The sequence below is a fragment of the Pseudorca crassidens genome, chromosome 17 (genome assembly GCF_039906515.1).
Source record: "Pseudorca crassidens isolate mPseCra1 chromosome 17, mPseCra1.hap1, whole genome shotgun sequence".
Classification (NCBI taxonomy): Eukaryota; Metazoa; Chordata; class Mammalia; order Artiodactyla; family Delphinidae; genus Pseudorca; species Pseudorca crassidens.
The window spans coordinates 81,729,849-81,745,891 of NC_090312.1; the positions used below are offsets into that span (position 1 = coordinate 81,729,849).

At 41.9% G+C, this 16,043-nt stretch overlaps 1 protein-coding gene across 1 annotated transcript in view; it reads right to left on the reverse strand.

Annotated features, from left to right (window-relative positions):
- Positions 1–3,975: 3,975 nt before the first annotated feature.
- The window catches only part of LOC137209876 (oxygen-regulated protein 1-like), a 55,732-nt gene continuing 43,664 nt past the window's right edge, over positions 3,976–16,043 (reverse strand). Inside the window, exons 2-4 of the mRNA XM_067711285.1 lie at positions 12,700–13,338; positions 11,852–12,026; positions 3,976–9,739 (exon numbers count right to left, since the gene is read on the reverse strand). Of these exons, the coding sequence (XP_067567386.1) occupies positions 4,104–9,739; positions 11,852–12,026; positions 12,700–13,326 (6,438 nt within the window). The 5' untranslated portion in view covers positions 13,327–13,338 and the 3' untranslated portion in view covers positions 3,976–4,103. The remainder of the gene's footprint in view (positions 9,740–11,851; positions 12,027–12,699; positions 13,339–16,043) is intronic.

Sequence of the window (16,043 nt, forward strand, 5' to 3'; positions counted from 1 at the left end):
AAATGATGTGGAACTGGGGCTCCAGATCAAGACGGCAGAGCGGGAAGATCCTGCGCTCCCCTGCTCGCACACACACCAAAACTAAAGCTACACACAGCGATTATCTCTGAGAAAGACCTGGAGGCTAGGGGGACAGGTGTTCGACAACGAAGGGTATAAATAAGAAAAGGCCTCTTCAAGACAGGTGGGAGGGGCAGAGATGCGGTCTAGTCAGAACCCACCCCCCAGCCCTCGTGTGGCGACCCCCAAGTGTGAGGGACGTCACAGCCGTGGAGGTCCCCCCGGGGAGCAAGGGGGTCCAAGCCTGGATCAAGCTCCCGAGCCCAGGGAAACCGCCCCAGGAAACAAGCCCTCCCCACGCCTGGTTTTTAACAGCAGAGCTGACACCCAGGAGAAGCCAGGCTCTGCTCTTGCGGCGCTGGTCCAGGTCCCGGCACCGAGGAGGCATTTTGAAAAGCGCTGGGCCCCGCACGGAGAGCCCCTGATGGAAGCTGCCTTCAGGGGGGCCGGATGGGGCGCACCGCCTCCGGGGGCCGCAAAACGTACCCGGTGCTCCGGGCCAAGCTCTGGGCCTCGAGCCTCAGCCACTCTCGCCAGAGCCTCTCCGCCGTCTCACGAGGCAGCTCCGCACGGGGCCCCATTTTACGGATGAGAAAACCGACAAATCGAGCGCCGCCCGCATGGACCCCGGCGTCAACACCCCAGTCTAAACGTTGAAAACGGGACACGGGTTGCGTGTCACTGAAAGGTGAAGAGGTAAGACGTCTGACAGCTTCATGTGAGAGCGACCCCTACCCGCCGGGCCAACAGCTCGCTAACTGAGCTTCCGCTCGACGTAGGGGTCCGTCTGCTCTTTGCTCCCACTCTCCCCAGGCTTTCCTTGGCGCCGGCTCCGAGGAGTCTCGACAGCCGGCGTTCCCCGTCATAGCCCCTCCATTTGCGAACTTAGACTCCTTACTAACAGTGCCTTTCCTTTCATTCCGAACACTTCTATACCTCCGGGCTTTAAGACCTGGGGCTGCCTGCACAACTGGGTCCTCAGCTCTTTGAAGCAGCAGCAAACAGCCCCCGGACTGTCTCCCCCCCTCCCGTCCGCCTGCCCGCCCCGGGCCTGAGGCGCTGCAGGTGCTCCCGCGAGCCCGGGAAGCCTCCCAGCGAGGGGGTCTTAGCTCCCGGCCGCACGGGGCACAGCTGCCATCTGGTGGGCGCAAGCGGGAACTGCATCAGCCCGCCCTGAGGACATTCCCCTGAACCAGCAGGCTAACGCCCCTTCCTCTGCCGCCAAGCACTTATCTCGAAGGCGGGCAGATCTGGGCAATATTCTTAAATTCCCTCTAATGTCTCATTTGGTCTTCTAAATTTCACAGCCTTTCAAGGTTTTTTTTTAATGTAAGCCTTGTGAAAAAAAATCCTTTGAATGTTTAAAAAAAATCATTTTCACGTTCTTTTAAAGATGATTGGAATATTGCTTCAAAAAATATAAGAAACTTAGTTCTATCCCTCAGCATCTTTACACATCTTTCTACATGTATGGATTCGAAGTTAATACAGAAAGAGCGCTCAAAAGCACTTCTTATCCATTCAACACACATTTACGAGGTGCTTACCACGTCCCAAGTAATATGCGAGATCTGGGATATCAACATGAGTAAGACCTGGTTCCAAAGCTCAGACAGAATTCAATGCCTCCGAACATGTTCATTTTAGACAAGTACATTACACAGTCGTGCATTACCCATTCATTTCTGTCACTCCCTATTTCTTCTTCCCAATATCGTCTGGGTCTCCTAGGACATCATTTGATGTAGTATTACTAAAAACCATATGCTACATTTTCCTAAAAACAACTCGTTGTTGTGAGTGATTTCCCCAATCTCCTTGGTACATCTAAATATCACTCCTTCCAAATTAAAAAGAAAAATAATTTCCTTGTCTCTCTGCTCTGGGGAGAGTGCTAATAACTTTTAAAACATCTTACTCCTTCTTCCTCACGTGAGAAGAATAAAAATGTAGTAAAAGTAGCATTGACTTTCAAGCACAAAGGGACTGGGTTCAAATCCTGACATATGTACTGTGCACCACTGACAAAAGTACTTTACCTCCCTGCTTCTGGGTTCTCTCATCTATAAAAAGGGAGCAACAAAGCTAAACTCACAGCGTCTTTATGAGGAAGGGTTACAGATAATAAACCCATAAGATTACCATAGCCCCTGGTATACAGTTAGCACAACTTTAGTGTTAATTCTCCTCCCCTTTCTATCACAGGAATACCTGGGAGATACTGCAGGTTCAATTCTAGACCACTGTAATAAAGTGAATGTCACAATAAAGCAAGTCATACAAATTTTTTTGTTTCCCTGCACACATAAAAGTTATGTTTACACCATAGCCTATTAAGGATGTAATAGCATTACATCTTTAAAAAATAATATACATGCCATAATTTTAAAATACAAAGCAAAAAAAAATTGCAATAGTAATATCAAAGATCGCTAATCATAAATCAACACATATTAATAATGAAAACGTTTAAAACATTGCAAGAATTACCTAAATATGACACAGAGACACAAAGGGAACATGTGGAAATGTCGGGAAAATGTGTCCAACACACTTGTTCGACACAAGGTTGCCACCAACCTTCAATCTGTAAAAAACGCAGTATCTGCAAAGTGCAGTAAAGCTAAGTGCATGTATATCTCCACAGTTTTAGCCCTTTTATTTCACCAAAATTTCTCATTGCTCATTACAGAAGCTTACATAACAACTTCCATATTTCAATTAGAAGAGTGTATCACAATGTAGAAAAGTCATACTCTATGTAGAGGTAGACTTCCTCTGGTTAAATAAAAGCAACTCATAATTTTTTTATGGATTTATGACTCATGCTGAACTGAAACCAAAGGTATTCCTTATATAGGTAATTACTTTTAGTTCCCCAATGCCAAATTTGTTATTTTAGCACCTCTGTGTGTGGCTCCAAAAACATTAATTTTTCTATTTTGAGTCAGTTCCAGACAAGAGACATAAATTCCCACGTTTTATAAGACTTGTTTCTATACCATCAAATAGTCATGAAGAACAAGGAACCTTAAAAGATACCCTGGTTAAGCCCCAGGCAAAAATAACAAGTATTCAAGAGACAATTTATGGTTCTTAGTCTAATCAAATTTATTTATCCTTCTAAGCAACGTTTTTATTTATATCTAGTTAAATATTTTATTAACGCAGGTGGACACAGAAAGAAATCTGTCAAGTTCCTCTCCACAGCAGTTCTTTTTCAATTTTGAGAACTCTGGGTGAAGTCACCTTTCTCTTTTCTTTTCCAAGTTAAATCATTCCAGTTCCTTTCATTTTTCTTCACAGAGCATGCCTTACACTTTTCCACTTTTTTCTGACCTATCTGAATTTCTTGACATTTTACTAATGTTTAAGAGATCATTAATTTCTAGGCAAAGTACTGGAGAGCCAGCTTAGTAGTACAGCATCTTTTTCCAGTCATGAGGAAAAACAGTGAGTCCTCTCCCATGGAAATGCTTGCAAGTACATTAGACAGATGTTCTGAGGAAACTAGAGTCAACACGTTCGGCACACACACACAAAACTTATGAGATTGTTGTTGAGATCTTACAGACTTTTATCAAATCAGCAGTTAAAATTAATAAATGAAGTAATCTGAGGCTACGTCTATTCCATTAATTCACCAATATCTTCAATACACATTTTGCACTAAGTTGACAACATAACAAAAAGGGGGGGTATAATTCCTGTCCTCGGGGCATTTATGGTGTCTTAGGAGAAAAATAACAGAAACAAGAAATTATACATGCTCAAGAAAAAAACACACAGGAACTTCAAAAATAACAGAATAGAAACTGAGTCTGTAATTGCTGAAAAAATGAAGAACACAGAAATGATGAAAGTCAAGATGGATAATCCAGTGGCAAGATTTCTGGGGTAAGCTCATTTTGAAGAAGTGGCAAATTCTTAGAGGTTATCTAATCCACATCCATCCCATGTGCTTCATCTTTCTCAGGAAGAAAGGCCGTGCTGATATTGAAATGAGAGACCTTCTTGTTCATCACGGCTTTCAAGACCGTGATTTAATTTAATTCGTTTTCCTCTTCCCAAATGAAAAGATTTTCATCTTCAAAAACACAAAATATTTCTAATGTGCTTCTGTTGCTGATATCTAAGGATGCCTCAACTTGGCAGAACAGGCAGGCTTGGCCAAGCATTTCACAGGAGCAATGATAGTTATTTTCTCTTACTGCTTGGTTGAGATTTGTTCTTGAGTTCTGGAATCGGTTATTTAGGACGTTGTTATTCTCATCAACTACTTCAAAGATTTCATTTGTCTGATTTCCGGGGTCTTGTATATTTGAATTCACAGGACCCCCAACTAGCAACAATGTGTGCAAGAAATTCTTTAAATATGATTGAAACTTATTTAAATTATCTTCTTCCTCTAAGCCCAAGAAGTTAATTCTTTTTAATTTTCTCCTTTTATCCATCAAGTCAAATGTGCTATTAAAATAAAGCCAATCAAATGTACCGCCAATGGCATTATCAATAAACGCTTTTCTACTACTTGCTTTATTGTTCTTATCTCTGAACATGTTTTTGTCTGACTGTAGTAAACGTGGGTGTATTTTCATCCATAATTGGAGACTCAAAGAATTTTCAATATCAGAATCTTTGCAATATGCAAATCCTCGGTGTTCCTCATTTACAGGCTGGTTAATAACAGTTAGTATTGGGCAATGTTGACCACAAATATTATAGAGTCTATCCAGAGAGTCACCTTCCTGAAGTGCACCGTGAATTACATTATTACCAGGCAATGGTTGGTTTTTAATAGTATCATCAGAGACAGGATGGACTTTGTTACCAGCAGATGTGAAGACATGAGTGACAGATGTGCATACTCTCTCTGACCTATGATTACACTTCTCTTCTGCATGGTGGTTTGGTATTCTCTCCTGAGAACAAGTTTTATTTTGAACATCCAGCAAATCCTCGCGAAAAGGCTCAGAGTCGCTACAATGAGGCATGTTAAAATAATTGCATCTCAGTTCAGGAGGTTGAGTCAGTTCCTCCAATTCTGAAGAGGAGAGTTCAGCCATGTTTGGGCCTGGGGCCAAATTTCCAAAATGTGAATACGGTACCTCACTGCTGTTATTATCAAGCAGAGTATCCACTGATGTGGTGTCTGCACTGCCACACATGCCAGAATTTTCAAGAGATGATACTCTTAGCAAATGATTTTCTTTCAGAAGCCACTTGCCCTTGTCAATCAGTACCCCCTCTTCCATGTCTCTGGGAATTCTGTTACGACCATTTTGTTCAGTACCACGTTCCACAATGTCTTCCCCATGGTAACTGACCCTCACATTATTAAAATCACATTTATCTCGCCTTTCCTCCTGAAATTTCTGCAACACAGTTGAATTACTAGATACCTGTCCAGAAGAGCCCAATGACTGACCTTCAGAATCATAAAGACCTACTTTCCCAGCACCCTGAAATTCCACAGAATCATAAGGACAAACCTGAGATGTATGTGTAGACCCAGAGAAAAAAGATGGTTTCATCATCTCTGCTTTACCATAAAGTTTTTCTATTGTCCTTTTAACAAATCCTTTATTATAGTCTTTCTCTTGGGCCACCTCCTCACCACCGTCACTGGGGCCATCACTGGATGTTTTATATGACTGTTCATTCCCACTGTCTTGTCTATAATCTGACCGATCAGAAGTCCCTGACCTTTTGAAGTCATTTTTAAAATTAAGGAGAGACTCTGCAAAACTTCCAGTTTCCATGCTTTCTACCATCTTTTTTACTCTCATTTCAGTTTCTCCTTCAATGAGCTGCTTTTCAGCATTTTGCTTAGAATCATAGCAAAATACTAAAGATGGTGGTGTTGCCAGGCTCCTGCTGATTGTCTCACAAATGACACCATTCCTTCCTCCTCCTTCTGTAATGTTCCTGCTAGAGACTTGGATCAATTCCAAATTTTTACTAGCCTCTAACTCTTTTTGGATCAATTCTTCAGTAGCTTGCTCTCCTGAATTTACCTTTGTATTAAAGATATCAGTGTTCTGGTTTTCTAATTCTTCAGAAGATTCCAATTCTGAAATGTTTCTTTCACTTGATGTCACGCTGTTGGTTATTGAGCCTGGTTCTTCAGAAGTCTTTGAGTCTTCCTTATCAAAAGATGTATATGCATTTTCATCCTGAAATTTCTTTAATGAACAATTTTCAAATTCATCTAGAGAACTATGTTTCCTATGAAGTTCTGGTTCAGTTGCATCTTGGAAAAAGCCACTGTGGCTTAAATTACTGACATTTTGGTGTGACACCAATATACTAAAGCCATGTTTACACCCAGGGTCTGCCAAAATATTTAGGTCTTTCTGAACTTCACCAACTCTTTCTAACTCTTCGGTCAATTCCAAATTATCACTATATGTGTTTTCTTTGGAATTTAAAAAGTCACTGGTATTACAGACTTTGATGGGAATGTAGGCCTCATCAACTGAGCAAGCCATCTCACGGATACGGTTTTCCTCATAAGCACAAGGCTTATGAGAAGACACAGTGTCAGTAAGTGAAGAGACCTCTCCTAGGAAACAAGCCTTATTCATGGAGGTCTGATCCATGGTACAGCCATCACTGGGGAAAGAATTATCACTGAGGTTCCAAGTCTCTTTTGGAGGATAAGTCTTACTCACAGTGCACATCTCACATGGAGAGCAAGTCCCCTCTGAAACACAGACTTCAGAGACACTGTCCTCACTGGCAGAACAGCCTCCATCTAAAGAGGAGATTTTCTGTGTTTTCTCATTTTCAATGCATTTAGGAGCTATCTGAATGTTGGGTGTAGAACAATTTGCAGAAAGATCTATTGGAACCATGTCCTGCTCTTTCTCAGTGAGTCCAAAGTGATTTGTGGTTGATTCCACTAAACTGGCAACAGCAGCCTTCAAGTCATCTGCTTCCTCTTTGACAGCAATGTGTTTCAGAACCTCCAACAACGCAAGTATTTCTGAAGTTCTGCTGGTAGTCTTGTGAGCATCACCTCGACAGAAGCTATTCATACCTCCCTTTAGGTTTAGCACCAGGAGCCAAGCCAGAAGAACATTAGTGGATGAATTATATATCGGAGAAGGAAAGGGAATATCTGCAAGTGAACCTGGCATTTGAACAACTCCATTCTGAGTCTTGTGACTACTAGGAACTAAAGCTTGCAGTTGGCAAAGCAACCAGACTGGTAACAGGTGTTTTGGAGTGTCCTCTTCCATAAGATCTACTTGAATGGCAGCCTCTACACTCTGCCCTTTTGTAGCTAGGTTTATGTCTTTGTAAACAAGGCTTACCTCTTGTCCTGACTTTTCAGCAGATACCTGACTTTTAGTATTAGCATCATCAATAGCTGACTGTGACAAAGTACGATATTCATGGATGGAAAGCAAGTAAGCATCCTTCAGAGATTCAACCTGGCTCCCATAGAGATCTTTGCTAAGTTCTTCACTGTTATCTTTGTCAAAAGATGTACCGACCTCTTTCCCTAGATTATCTCCTGTCAAACTGGCATTTTCAGTTATATGTTTATTACCTTCCAGGACAAAATTATTTCCTTTTCCAGAACTTTTGTGGGAATTATTTCTTGGAAAACAACTGTTGTTATAACCTACCACACTCCTTTCCTTTGTGCATATTGGAGCTGACTGTCTAGGTTGCAAAGCTGAATCTGAACTTATGTTCTGCAACCATCTCTGTACATAATTTTGAACTGAATGATGGGTAACAGCCTCAGGAAAAACAGCTTTTTGCAAAGAAGCTAAGGAATTTGCCCTGGTTGTGACATGCTGTTTACTTACAATAGTATCTGATTTCAACCTATCCCCTTTTTGTTTTTTCTGGCTTCTTAAAGTTATGTGTGAATTATTAACTTTTGAAACTAAACTCTTCTTTGACGCTCCTCTCAAATACCAAGATGCTATTTCTGCTTGAGCCTGTGGACCACAAAAAGCATTGGGTTTCTGCTCAAGAAAGTTAAACATATGAAATAAATTTTGATTTTCAAAAGTATTTTTGCAATATCTAAATTCATTATGGGAAAACACTTTTTCTCCTTGACCAATTTCTCCTTTTGTAGGTCCTCCTAAGTTTACTTTGTTTAGTGGTCTGGATTTTCTTTTGGCTAACAGTCCCTGAACCTTAGGATTATGAATAGTATTTAATTTATTTCTAGGGAGATTCCTGGAATTCACAGCATTATTACTTTTGGAAGAAAAATAATTTGATTCAATTACCGTATCACTTGCATGGAGGTCTTTCTCACAAAGTATCTCTCCTTTAAGGGGACTACGTGAGTCTTGCAGTATGGTTTCCTGTGCAATTCTGCCTCTTGTGTTTATTCTTTTACTCTTCCTGGGGATTCCTTTCCTTGCAACCTCCCCACCCTGATGCTTGGAATTTACCACATGCTGCTGAGATTTCATCTTCTTTTTGCTGGCAACAGATGATGAAATCTGCTTTTCGTTTTCTGGAAGTTTTGTTAAACCACACTGAGAAAACTCACTCATTAGTCTGTCAATTCTTGTGGTGACAGTAGAGGATCCTACTGAAGCTGGGGTCTCTGAAATAGTTTTGTCAGTTCCAGAGTTGTTACCTGAAGAATGAGTTGCATCTGCTAAAAAAGGACTGGTTCTATCGCTGGTGTTACCATAAGTTCTTAAATTCTTGACACTAGTTTTGTTGTCCGCTGTTACACTATCAACTATACCTTCCTCCACAACTGAGTTTTCTGATGTAGTCTGTGGCAAGCCGTTATTATGGGACATCTCTAACATCTTCTGACTTGTAATTTCTACAACACCAGCACTTAGTGCGTTTGATTTGAGCAGTCTGCTTTCCTTTTTTCTTTCTAAAGATGACTCCACCTGCTCATTGTTATCAACTTGAAGAAGTACTGGTCTGTTGGATACTGATGACATTTTACTGCAAGAATGTGTGAACATGTGATACTCAGATTTGTTTTCCCCATCTTTCCTTTCTTCACTATAGGAAAACTGCCCAATCATTTTCTCTTGCACTTCAGTTTCAGATACTAAGGTCACACTCCCTATCACAGATTTCTTTTGCCTGACTCTCCTTGGTCCAGGTGTAGGGGGCCTATAAAAATGATGTTTCGCTTGATCCTGAGTTCCCTGGGTGGCAGTTGTGTCCATAGCAGCATTCTCCCAACTAGCAGAATTGCAAGTTTCAGTATCCTGATCTCTCACTGGACTGTTGATCTCCTCTGCCAAACTGCCCTCTTGAATACTGCCTTTCTCCAGAGGTGAGACATCTGCAGACAATGAACATGCTGTAATCTTTAAACCAGGTGATCCATCATCTGTTCTTCCTGGGAAACTGCTTACCTCACTCTTTTCATCATTATTAGAAAGATCAGCTCTACAGACAGTGGTTGTCCATTTTATGGTTTCCTCCTCTTTTATCTTGAATCGAACTTTCATCTCAACTGTCATAGTACCATCTTGATTAAAAATAATTGATTTCTCAACATCATCTTCAGAAGGATATATCAATAAACTCTGAGAATCATTTTTTTCTAAGGCCAAGTAATTTTCAGAAGCAAAAGAATGGTCTGAGTAGCAATCATTACTCTGCATTTTGTCAGAAGAAACAGAATGAATTTGAGACCTTGGGCTTGAAGGTACATGTGTGCTCACTTTCAAGATTTTAAAAGTAAAAGATGCCCCACATCAAAATATAATGTGGAAGACAGAGAAGTTATAAATGTCCAATAGAAGAGGCAGCAAAGAAAGAAAACAAAAAATAATTAGTAAGAAGAACACCATATTTTCTAAATTTCATAGTAAGATATTGTTAATAAGTTTCTCACCTCTATATATTCATTCGTCAATTTAGTTTACTGTAGTGTCTGGTACATTTCTACAAACTACTCTTTAAAAGAGAACTTATAACTCTACTTCAATGAGGAAATTCACGGAATTTTAATCTTAATGAGTTTAATAAGACAATTTTAAAAAGGAAAGTATAAAGTAGAAATTGCTAAGGATTCTAGCAAAAATAAAGAGATTTTTGTGGGATTTGGTTTTGTTGTTTTATTCTGTTCACCAGTACTGAAATTGGGGTCTAACCAAGTGCTGCTTACCTATTCATATAAGCAAGTAATAATTTACGGTGGTATTCATTTTCCTACCTGTGTATATCGACGAGAGATATCTATACCATTATGAAAGTAAAAACATTTTTAGAATTTATTTTAAAGGCTAGGCTAATCTAGTAATAATTATGAATTTAGCATTCATTTTGTATAATCAGTGCATTTATTTAATATCAGTCACAAAAGAGAACAGAGCTAGTCAAAGACCCAGATATCTAGGTATTTTTTTTAATGTGTACCTCTAGAGATAACCTTGGAACTCATGCTTTCTAAACTCAGTCAAATTAGTAGTTTGTATAGATGTGCACATGCTTACCATCAATTAAATACCTTTAGTTTCAAAGGATAAGCCTAGAGATACTTCCTCTTAACTTTTAGTACACTTTCACCAAAATTATAAATGAAACTGTCTCACTCATCATTTTTTAAAGTAAAACTTAACAAAGCCCTCAGATTCCCTGAAGCCATTAAAAATCATGCTCAGAAACCCACATCAGACAGAAGACAATAAAATCATTCTGATGAAATGACCAGGGTGAACTAACACTACCTGCACATAAGATCCTGGGCAGCTGACGCCTACGGAACAGACACATGAACGACTGGCTATTAGCATATCCATGAAATAACTAAAGAACAACAGGAAGGAATAGTTGAGTCTGCCTAGTTCAGCAATAAGTAAAGGAATTAACACCACTTAAAATGTACCATTCCATGTTTACATAAAATATAAATTAAAAAGAAAGTGTAAATGGCAATCAACACATTCGCCTGGAGCTAAAATACTGAGCACTGTAAATAATGAGATTAGCTCTGCCTGAAAAAGGGAATTTACAGCCTATCCCACACTCTTGGGTGTCAAGAGGCACTCCTCCTCCCCTATCCAAAGGATAACGTCTCATTAGACGGCATTTCCTAAGGAACTATCAACCCAGAGTACTGTTAACCAGCATGAACTGGCTCTATGAACCTTTTTTTTTAATAAATAAAAAGTGGATTTAAGGGCCTGTGACTTTTACTGGAATAACTTCAGAAAGTAGAGCATGTATGTGTAGTTAGAGGTTTCTCTTTTTTTTTGGTCAAGCAGTGCGGCATGCAGGATCTTAGTTCCCTGGACAGGGTTCGAACCCGTTCCCTCTTCTGCAGTGGAAGCATGGAGTCCTAGCCACTGGACAGCCAGGGAGTTTCCAGAGATTATTTTTAAATATGTCGATCAACTAACCTGAGCTCAGCTATGATCTGCATGGTATTATTTAGAGAAAACTCTGCAACCACCAGAGCGTCACTTACACATATTCCACGGAATTTAGGATTCCTCTCTAAATCAATGGTGGTACTTCGATCTTTTATCTAGGTATTAGATGCAAAAACAAAAACAGAAAACAAACAAAAAATAAACCTCATCAATTTAAACAGATATATCATTGACTGACTGACTTCAAAAAAATCTTTTTTAAAAAATTATCAGATGATCTCTACAACTCTCTCCAGCTACAAATATAACAAATTTCAGTTTAGAAGGTTTTGATCCTCTCCTTTTCTGTGATGAAGGAAATCGGTCATTTAAGATGAATTTTTGTTGTTGTTGAGGTTAAAAAAAAAACAAAAACAACTCAGGGCTAAAAATAAGGGCTACATATTTAAGTGACTTACTTTTTCTGCTTTCTGACCTAGCATTTCCCTTGGGGTACACACGGTGAGAGATTATCCCCGGTACTCTAGCAGGAAGCAAGTACTTTTGGATGTCATAATTTCCTGGTTTAAATGGCTCCCTTCCTGCTGCCACCACAGCTCCAGAGCTCAGGATCACAGCCTGGAGACTGGGAACCTAGGGGGGAAAAATCAAAGAGTTACGGTCCTGACATGAGCAGCATGAAGTTTTGTTCTTTCCATACGGTGAGTTTATAACTGATTAACTCAACAGCCTCCTGGGTTTGAAAGTGATAATCACCCACCACTCGCTGGGCACCAAATAACGTATACAAAATATCGAAGAACCAAGGGTATGGGGGGAAGGGGGTGTTAGACCAACACCCGTCTTCAGCCCACAGCTGGCACAGGCCGACCGGTCTTCTGCCATCATAACCAAAAAAACCTTTAAAGGGTACACAGTACTGCCCCTGTCCTCCCCACTCAAGCATCCAGCTGGGAAAGGGCCTGACGGACACACCAGGACCGGGAAAGTGACACACAGGTCACAGGAAAAGGCTTTCTGTACCCAACAGAACGTCACTCTTGGCCACACCTTTTCAAGAAATATCGTCGAGGCAGATTCCGTGCCAACACATTCTATAACGCGAGGCTCAGGGAACGGAGCATGCGAGGAAAAAACAAAGAGCCCCACAGGGCCCACGCCTCATTGCATTGACCCAGAAACGAACAGCCACCGGGGGGAGGGGAGAGGGGGGGAGCCAGCGCCCTCCCGTGAGCAGGGAGCACGCACAGGCGCGGGAAAAGCCTTCCTTCCCCGGGGCCGCCATCACGTCCCTCACGGTGCTCACCTTCCTTCCGTCCGTGGCGTAGAGCTTGGTCACCGGGCGCTGCATGACCTCCGTCAGGTGCTGCAGAAAGACCTCAAAGCTCTGCATGACCCTCCTGCTCAGGAGGACTGCACGTCTCGTCTTCGGGTCGCCATTCCTGAAGACCACTAGCCGCCGCGGCGCGCGCAGCATGCCGGGAGCGGCGGGAGCGGCGGAAGCGGCGGCGGCGCGTGCGCGCTGCACGTGCGCGCTGAGGGCCCGGCTGCTGAGCCAGGGCCGCGGGCGCTGGCGGGCCTTTTCCAGGTCCACCGGCTGCATCTTCCTGCCATGGGAGCACAGGTACGACTGGCCGTCCTCCAGCTCCTCCAGGCGCGTGATGCTGTGCCTTCCTCGGGGGGTGCTGATGTTCCTCACCCCGAAGGGTAGGGGCACCTTCCCCGACAAGTTATCCAGCAGAGCATCCAATGTCTTGAAAGAACGAGGGTTCAGCACCACCCGGACGCCGCCAAATTGCGGGTCTCCGCTCTTGTAGAAGCTGATCCTTTTGGCCACGACAGGCTGAGTGACGCCCAACTGGCGAGAAGGAACCTGACCTTCAGAAGAAATCCGACGAATCATGGAAAAACTGGTGGAAGGAGTTTCACTCATTTTGGTTGAGACCTGGAGAAGGGAAGGAAATTATTCATCTTCACACCATGAAGAATAGGTGCTAATGCTAAAGCCAGCTACCGATAGCTGTTCCTCGAATTTCATTCATTCATTCATTGATTCATTCATTATACCTACCTATTTTGAAAGATAACTTTCGGGGCTTAAAATAAGACATAAAAGCAGGGGCTTCCCAGGTGGCGCAGTGGTTGAGAGTCCGCCTGCCGGTGCAGGGAACGCGGGTTCGTGCCCCGGTCCGGGAAGATCCCACATGCCGCGGAGCGGCTGGGCCCGTGAGCCATGGCCGCTGAGTCTGCGCGTCCGGAGCCTGTGCTCCGCAACGGGAGAGGCCACAACAGTGAGAGGCCCGCGTACCGCAAAAAAAAAAAAAAAAAAAAGACATAAAAGCAGCAGTTAAGTAACGGTATTTATAACTGAAACATTAAAAACAACCTAAAGACACTAATAAGGGCCTAGGTAGATAAATCATGATGTATACACCCATGGAAAACTATGAGCCGTTGAACATGGCTTTATTTATTGGCATAGAAAAATGGTCATGACCTATTTATTACTAAGTGAAAAAGCAGCTTATAGAATACACATGCTATGCCATTGCCAATGTGTACAATATTTATTATACTAGAAGGAGAAAGTGTGGAGTATACACAGCCCATTGTTGATGGTGGGTTATCTCTGATGGCAGAGCTATGGATAATGTTTTTATACATTGCCAAATTCTGTGACTCTTTAAAATTAGCAGGTATTATTGAACAGTTAAAAAAAAATCAGAACCCATCATCCAATGAGAAAAGAGAGTTTTGCAACTGATCGATTTAGTTCTGCATGTCCTGGCAGTTAAAGGGAGAAAACAGGAAAAGTTTATAAAGTTCAAATTGTCTGTTGGATGGAATCAAATGAACTCATCTAGAGGAGATTGGCTCCTGACATTAAATTCTAGAAGGAATGTATCATATATATCCTTAAATAAGGGCCACGTTAAGGTAGTGTAAGATGTTTCCATTACAGATTGTAGAACATGCAGGTAAATTATCTCACACACGACTAATCTTACTTTGGGAAACGCTGCACTAAACAAACATTTTTAGAATGAATGACATTACTATGGGCTGCTTAAAATGGTGCAATCTGGTTACTACTAAACCGGATTCTAAAGTGGTTCTAAAGTGAGCACTTCAGGAGGGAATTTAAGAGCCATTTTCACCAATCACTGAGGTTTTTCTCTTCCACTTTCCAAGTGAAGCCAGAGTCTGACTGACAGCTGAGCAGCTTGTGGGAGGGTTTATCTGATGCTGGGCTTGTTTTTCATTGGTAGCCTAGTGTGGCTATTTTCTGTGGTTTGAAATCAATGTAATTGTTGGTGTCTTTTGACAGAGTAAGAATGCCCTGCAGCCTTGAAGACAAATTGAACAAACTAAATAAATATGATCAGTATTACAGAGATGAACAAGGCATGTCTGTCATTATAAATCAGCTATAAATCTGGCCCAAATCACCTAGTTAAATGGTTGCAAGCTGTTTTCTAAGAATCTTCATTTATCTCCAATACGATTTACAAATCTCATTTATATGTAACTTAGGAAAATGCATTCAAAGATCAGCCTAGAAATTAGATGTGTCTCCCCTTCTCTCTTCCCAAGCAGTTTAAGGTAATGATAACACTTAAGACACTAAAGGCAGCTGTAGCAAGCATGCGCATCAGGAGCTGGGGAATCCAGGTTTGCGGTGGAGTCAGCGAAACCTCAATCTCCCCTCATCCTCAGCTGATAAACTGCGCCATGCCCTGAATCTCCAGGCCCTCACCAGCTGTGAAAGGGATGAATTCCTTCAGTATTTAAACAAGACTTCAGAACTCTTTGCCTCTAACTACTTTTTAGGTTGGTTTACTTAGTATTTATTTGAAAATATTTTACATGAATAATGTTTGAGACACATTTTTCACCTAATTGTGGAAATTATATTTATCTACGTGGAAGTGTGTAGTGAGGCTTTTAATTGCAGTGGTTTTCTGCCTGGATCTCACTATTTGGAGAGCCGTTGACCTGGTCGCCATGTTGAGAACACAGTTATGTGAGCTGATATGCTAAGGGTTTTCTTTGGGAGGGTTTGTTGGTTTTGATTTCTTCGTTTTGGGCTAAAATAAGAGAAAGGAGATTCTGTGCTGGGACCAGAAAGGAGACCATGGAAGACAGGGTCAACTGCAGGGAAGAAATGGCCCCCATTGTCCCCATCCCACTGCTGCTCAGTCCTGATCATTGGTTTTGAACCTGATGCGTGAAGGGAAGAAGCTGAAGTTACCACATCCTGGGGAGATGCCATATGCCCAGCAGTGGAGGAGCACTTACAGAGCAAGTACTTGCAGCAGGGTAGTTGCCAGGCACCTTGATGAGGAAGCTGTAGCAAAAGCAAAGTGAAAATACAAGTTCCTCTGGTCCTAGCTGCATGTAAGAGGATCTCTGGGAACTCCTAGGAGTCACTGGGGGAAGTTTTGGAGAGTGTTGGGATTTTGCATACATGCGGGTAAGGTTTAAGAGCCTGTGGTGAGGTGGGCATTGCACAGAGCATGGTGAAGAGCCAGTATTATGGGTGAATAAAAGGATCTCTGTGCATACAGTGCACAGTATCATCACTGGGGAGCAGAGTGCAAAGTTGATTCGTTCCAGAGGGAGTGTTTCAGCCTTGCCTTGACATCATCA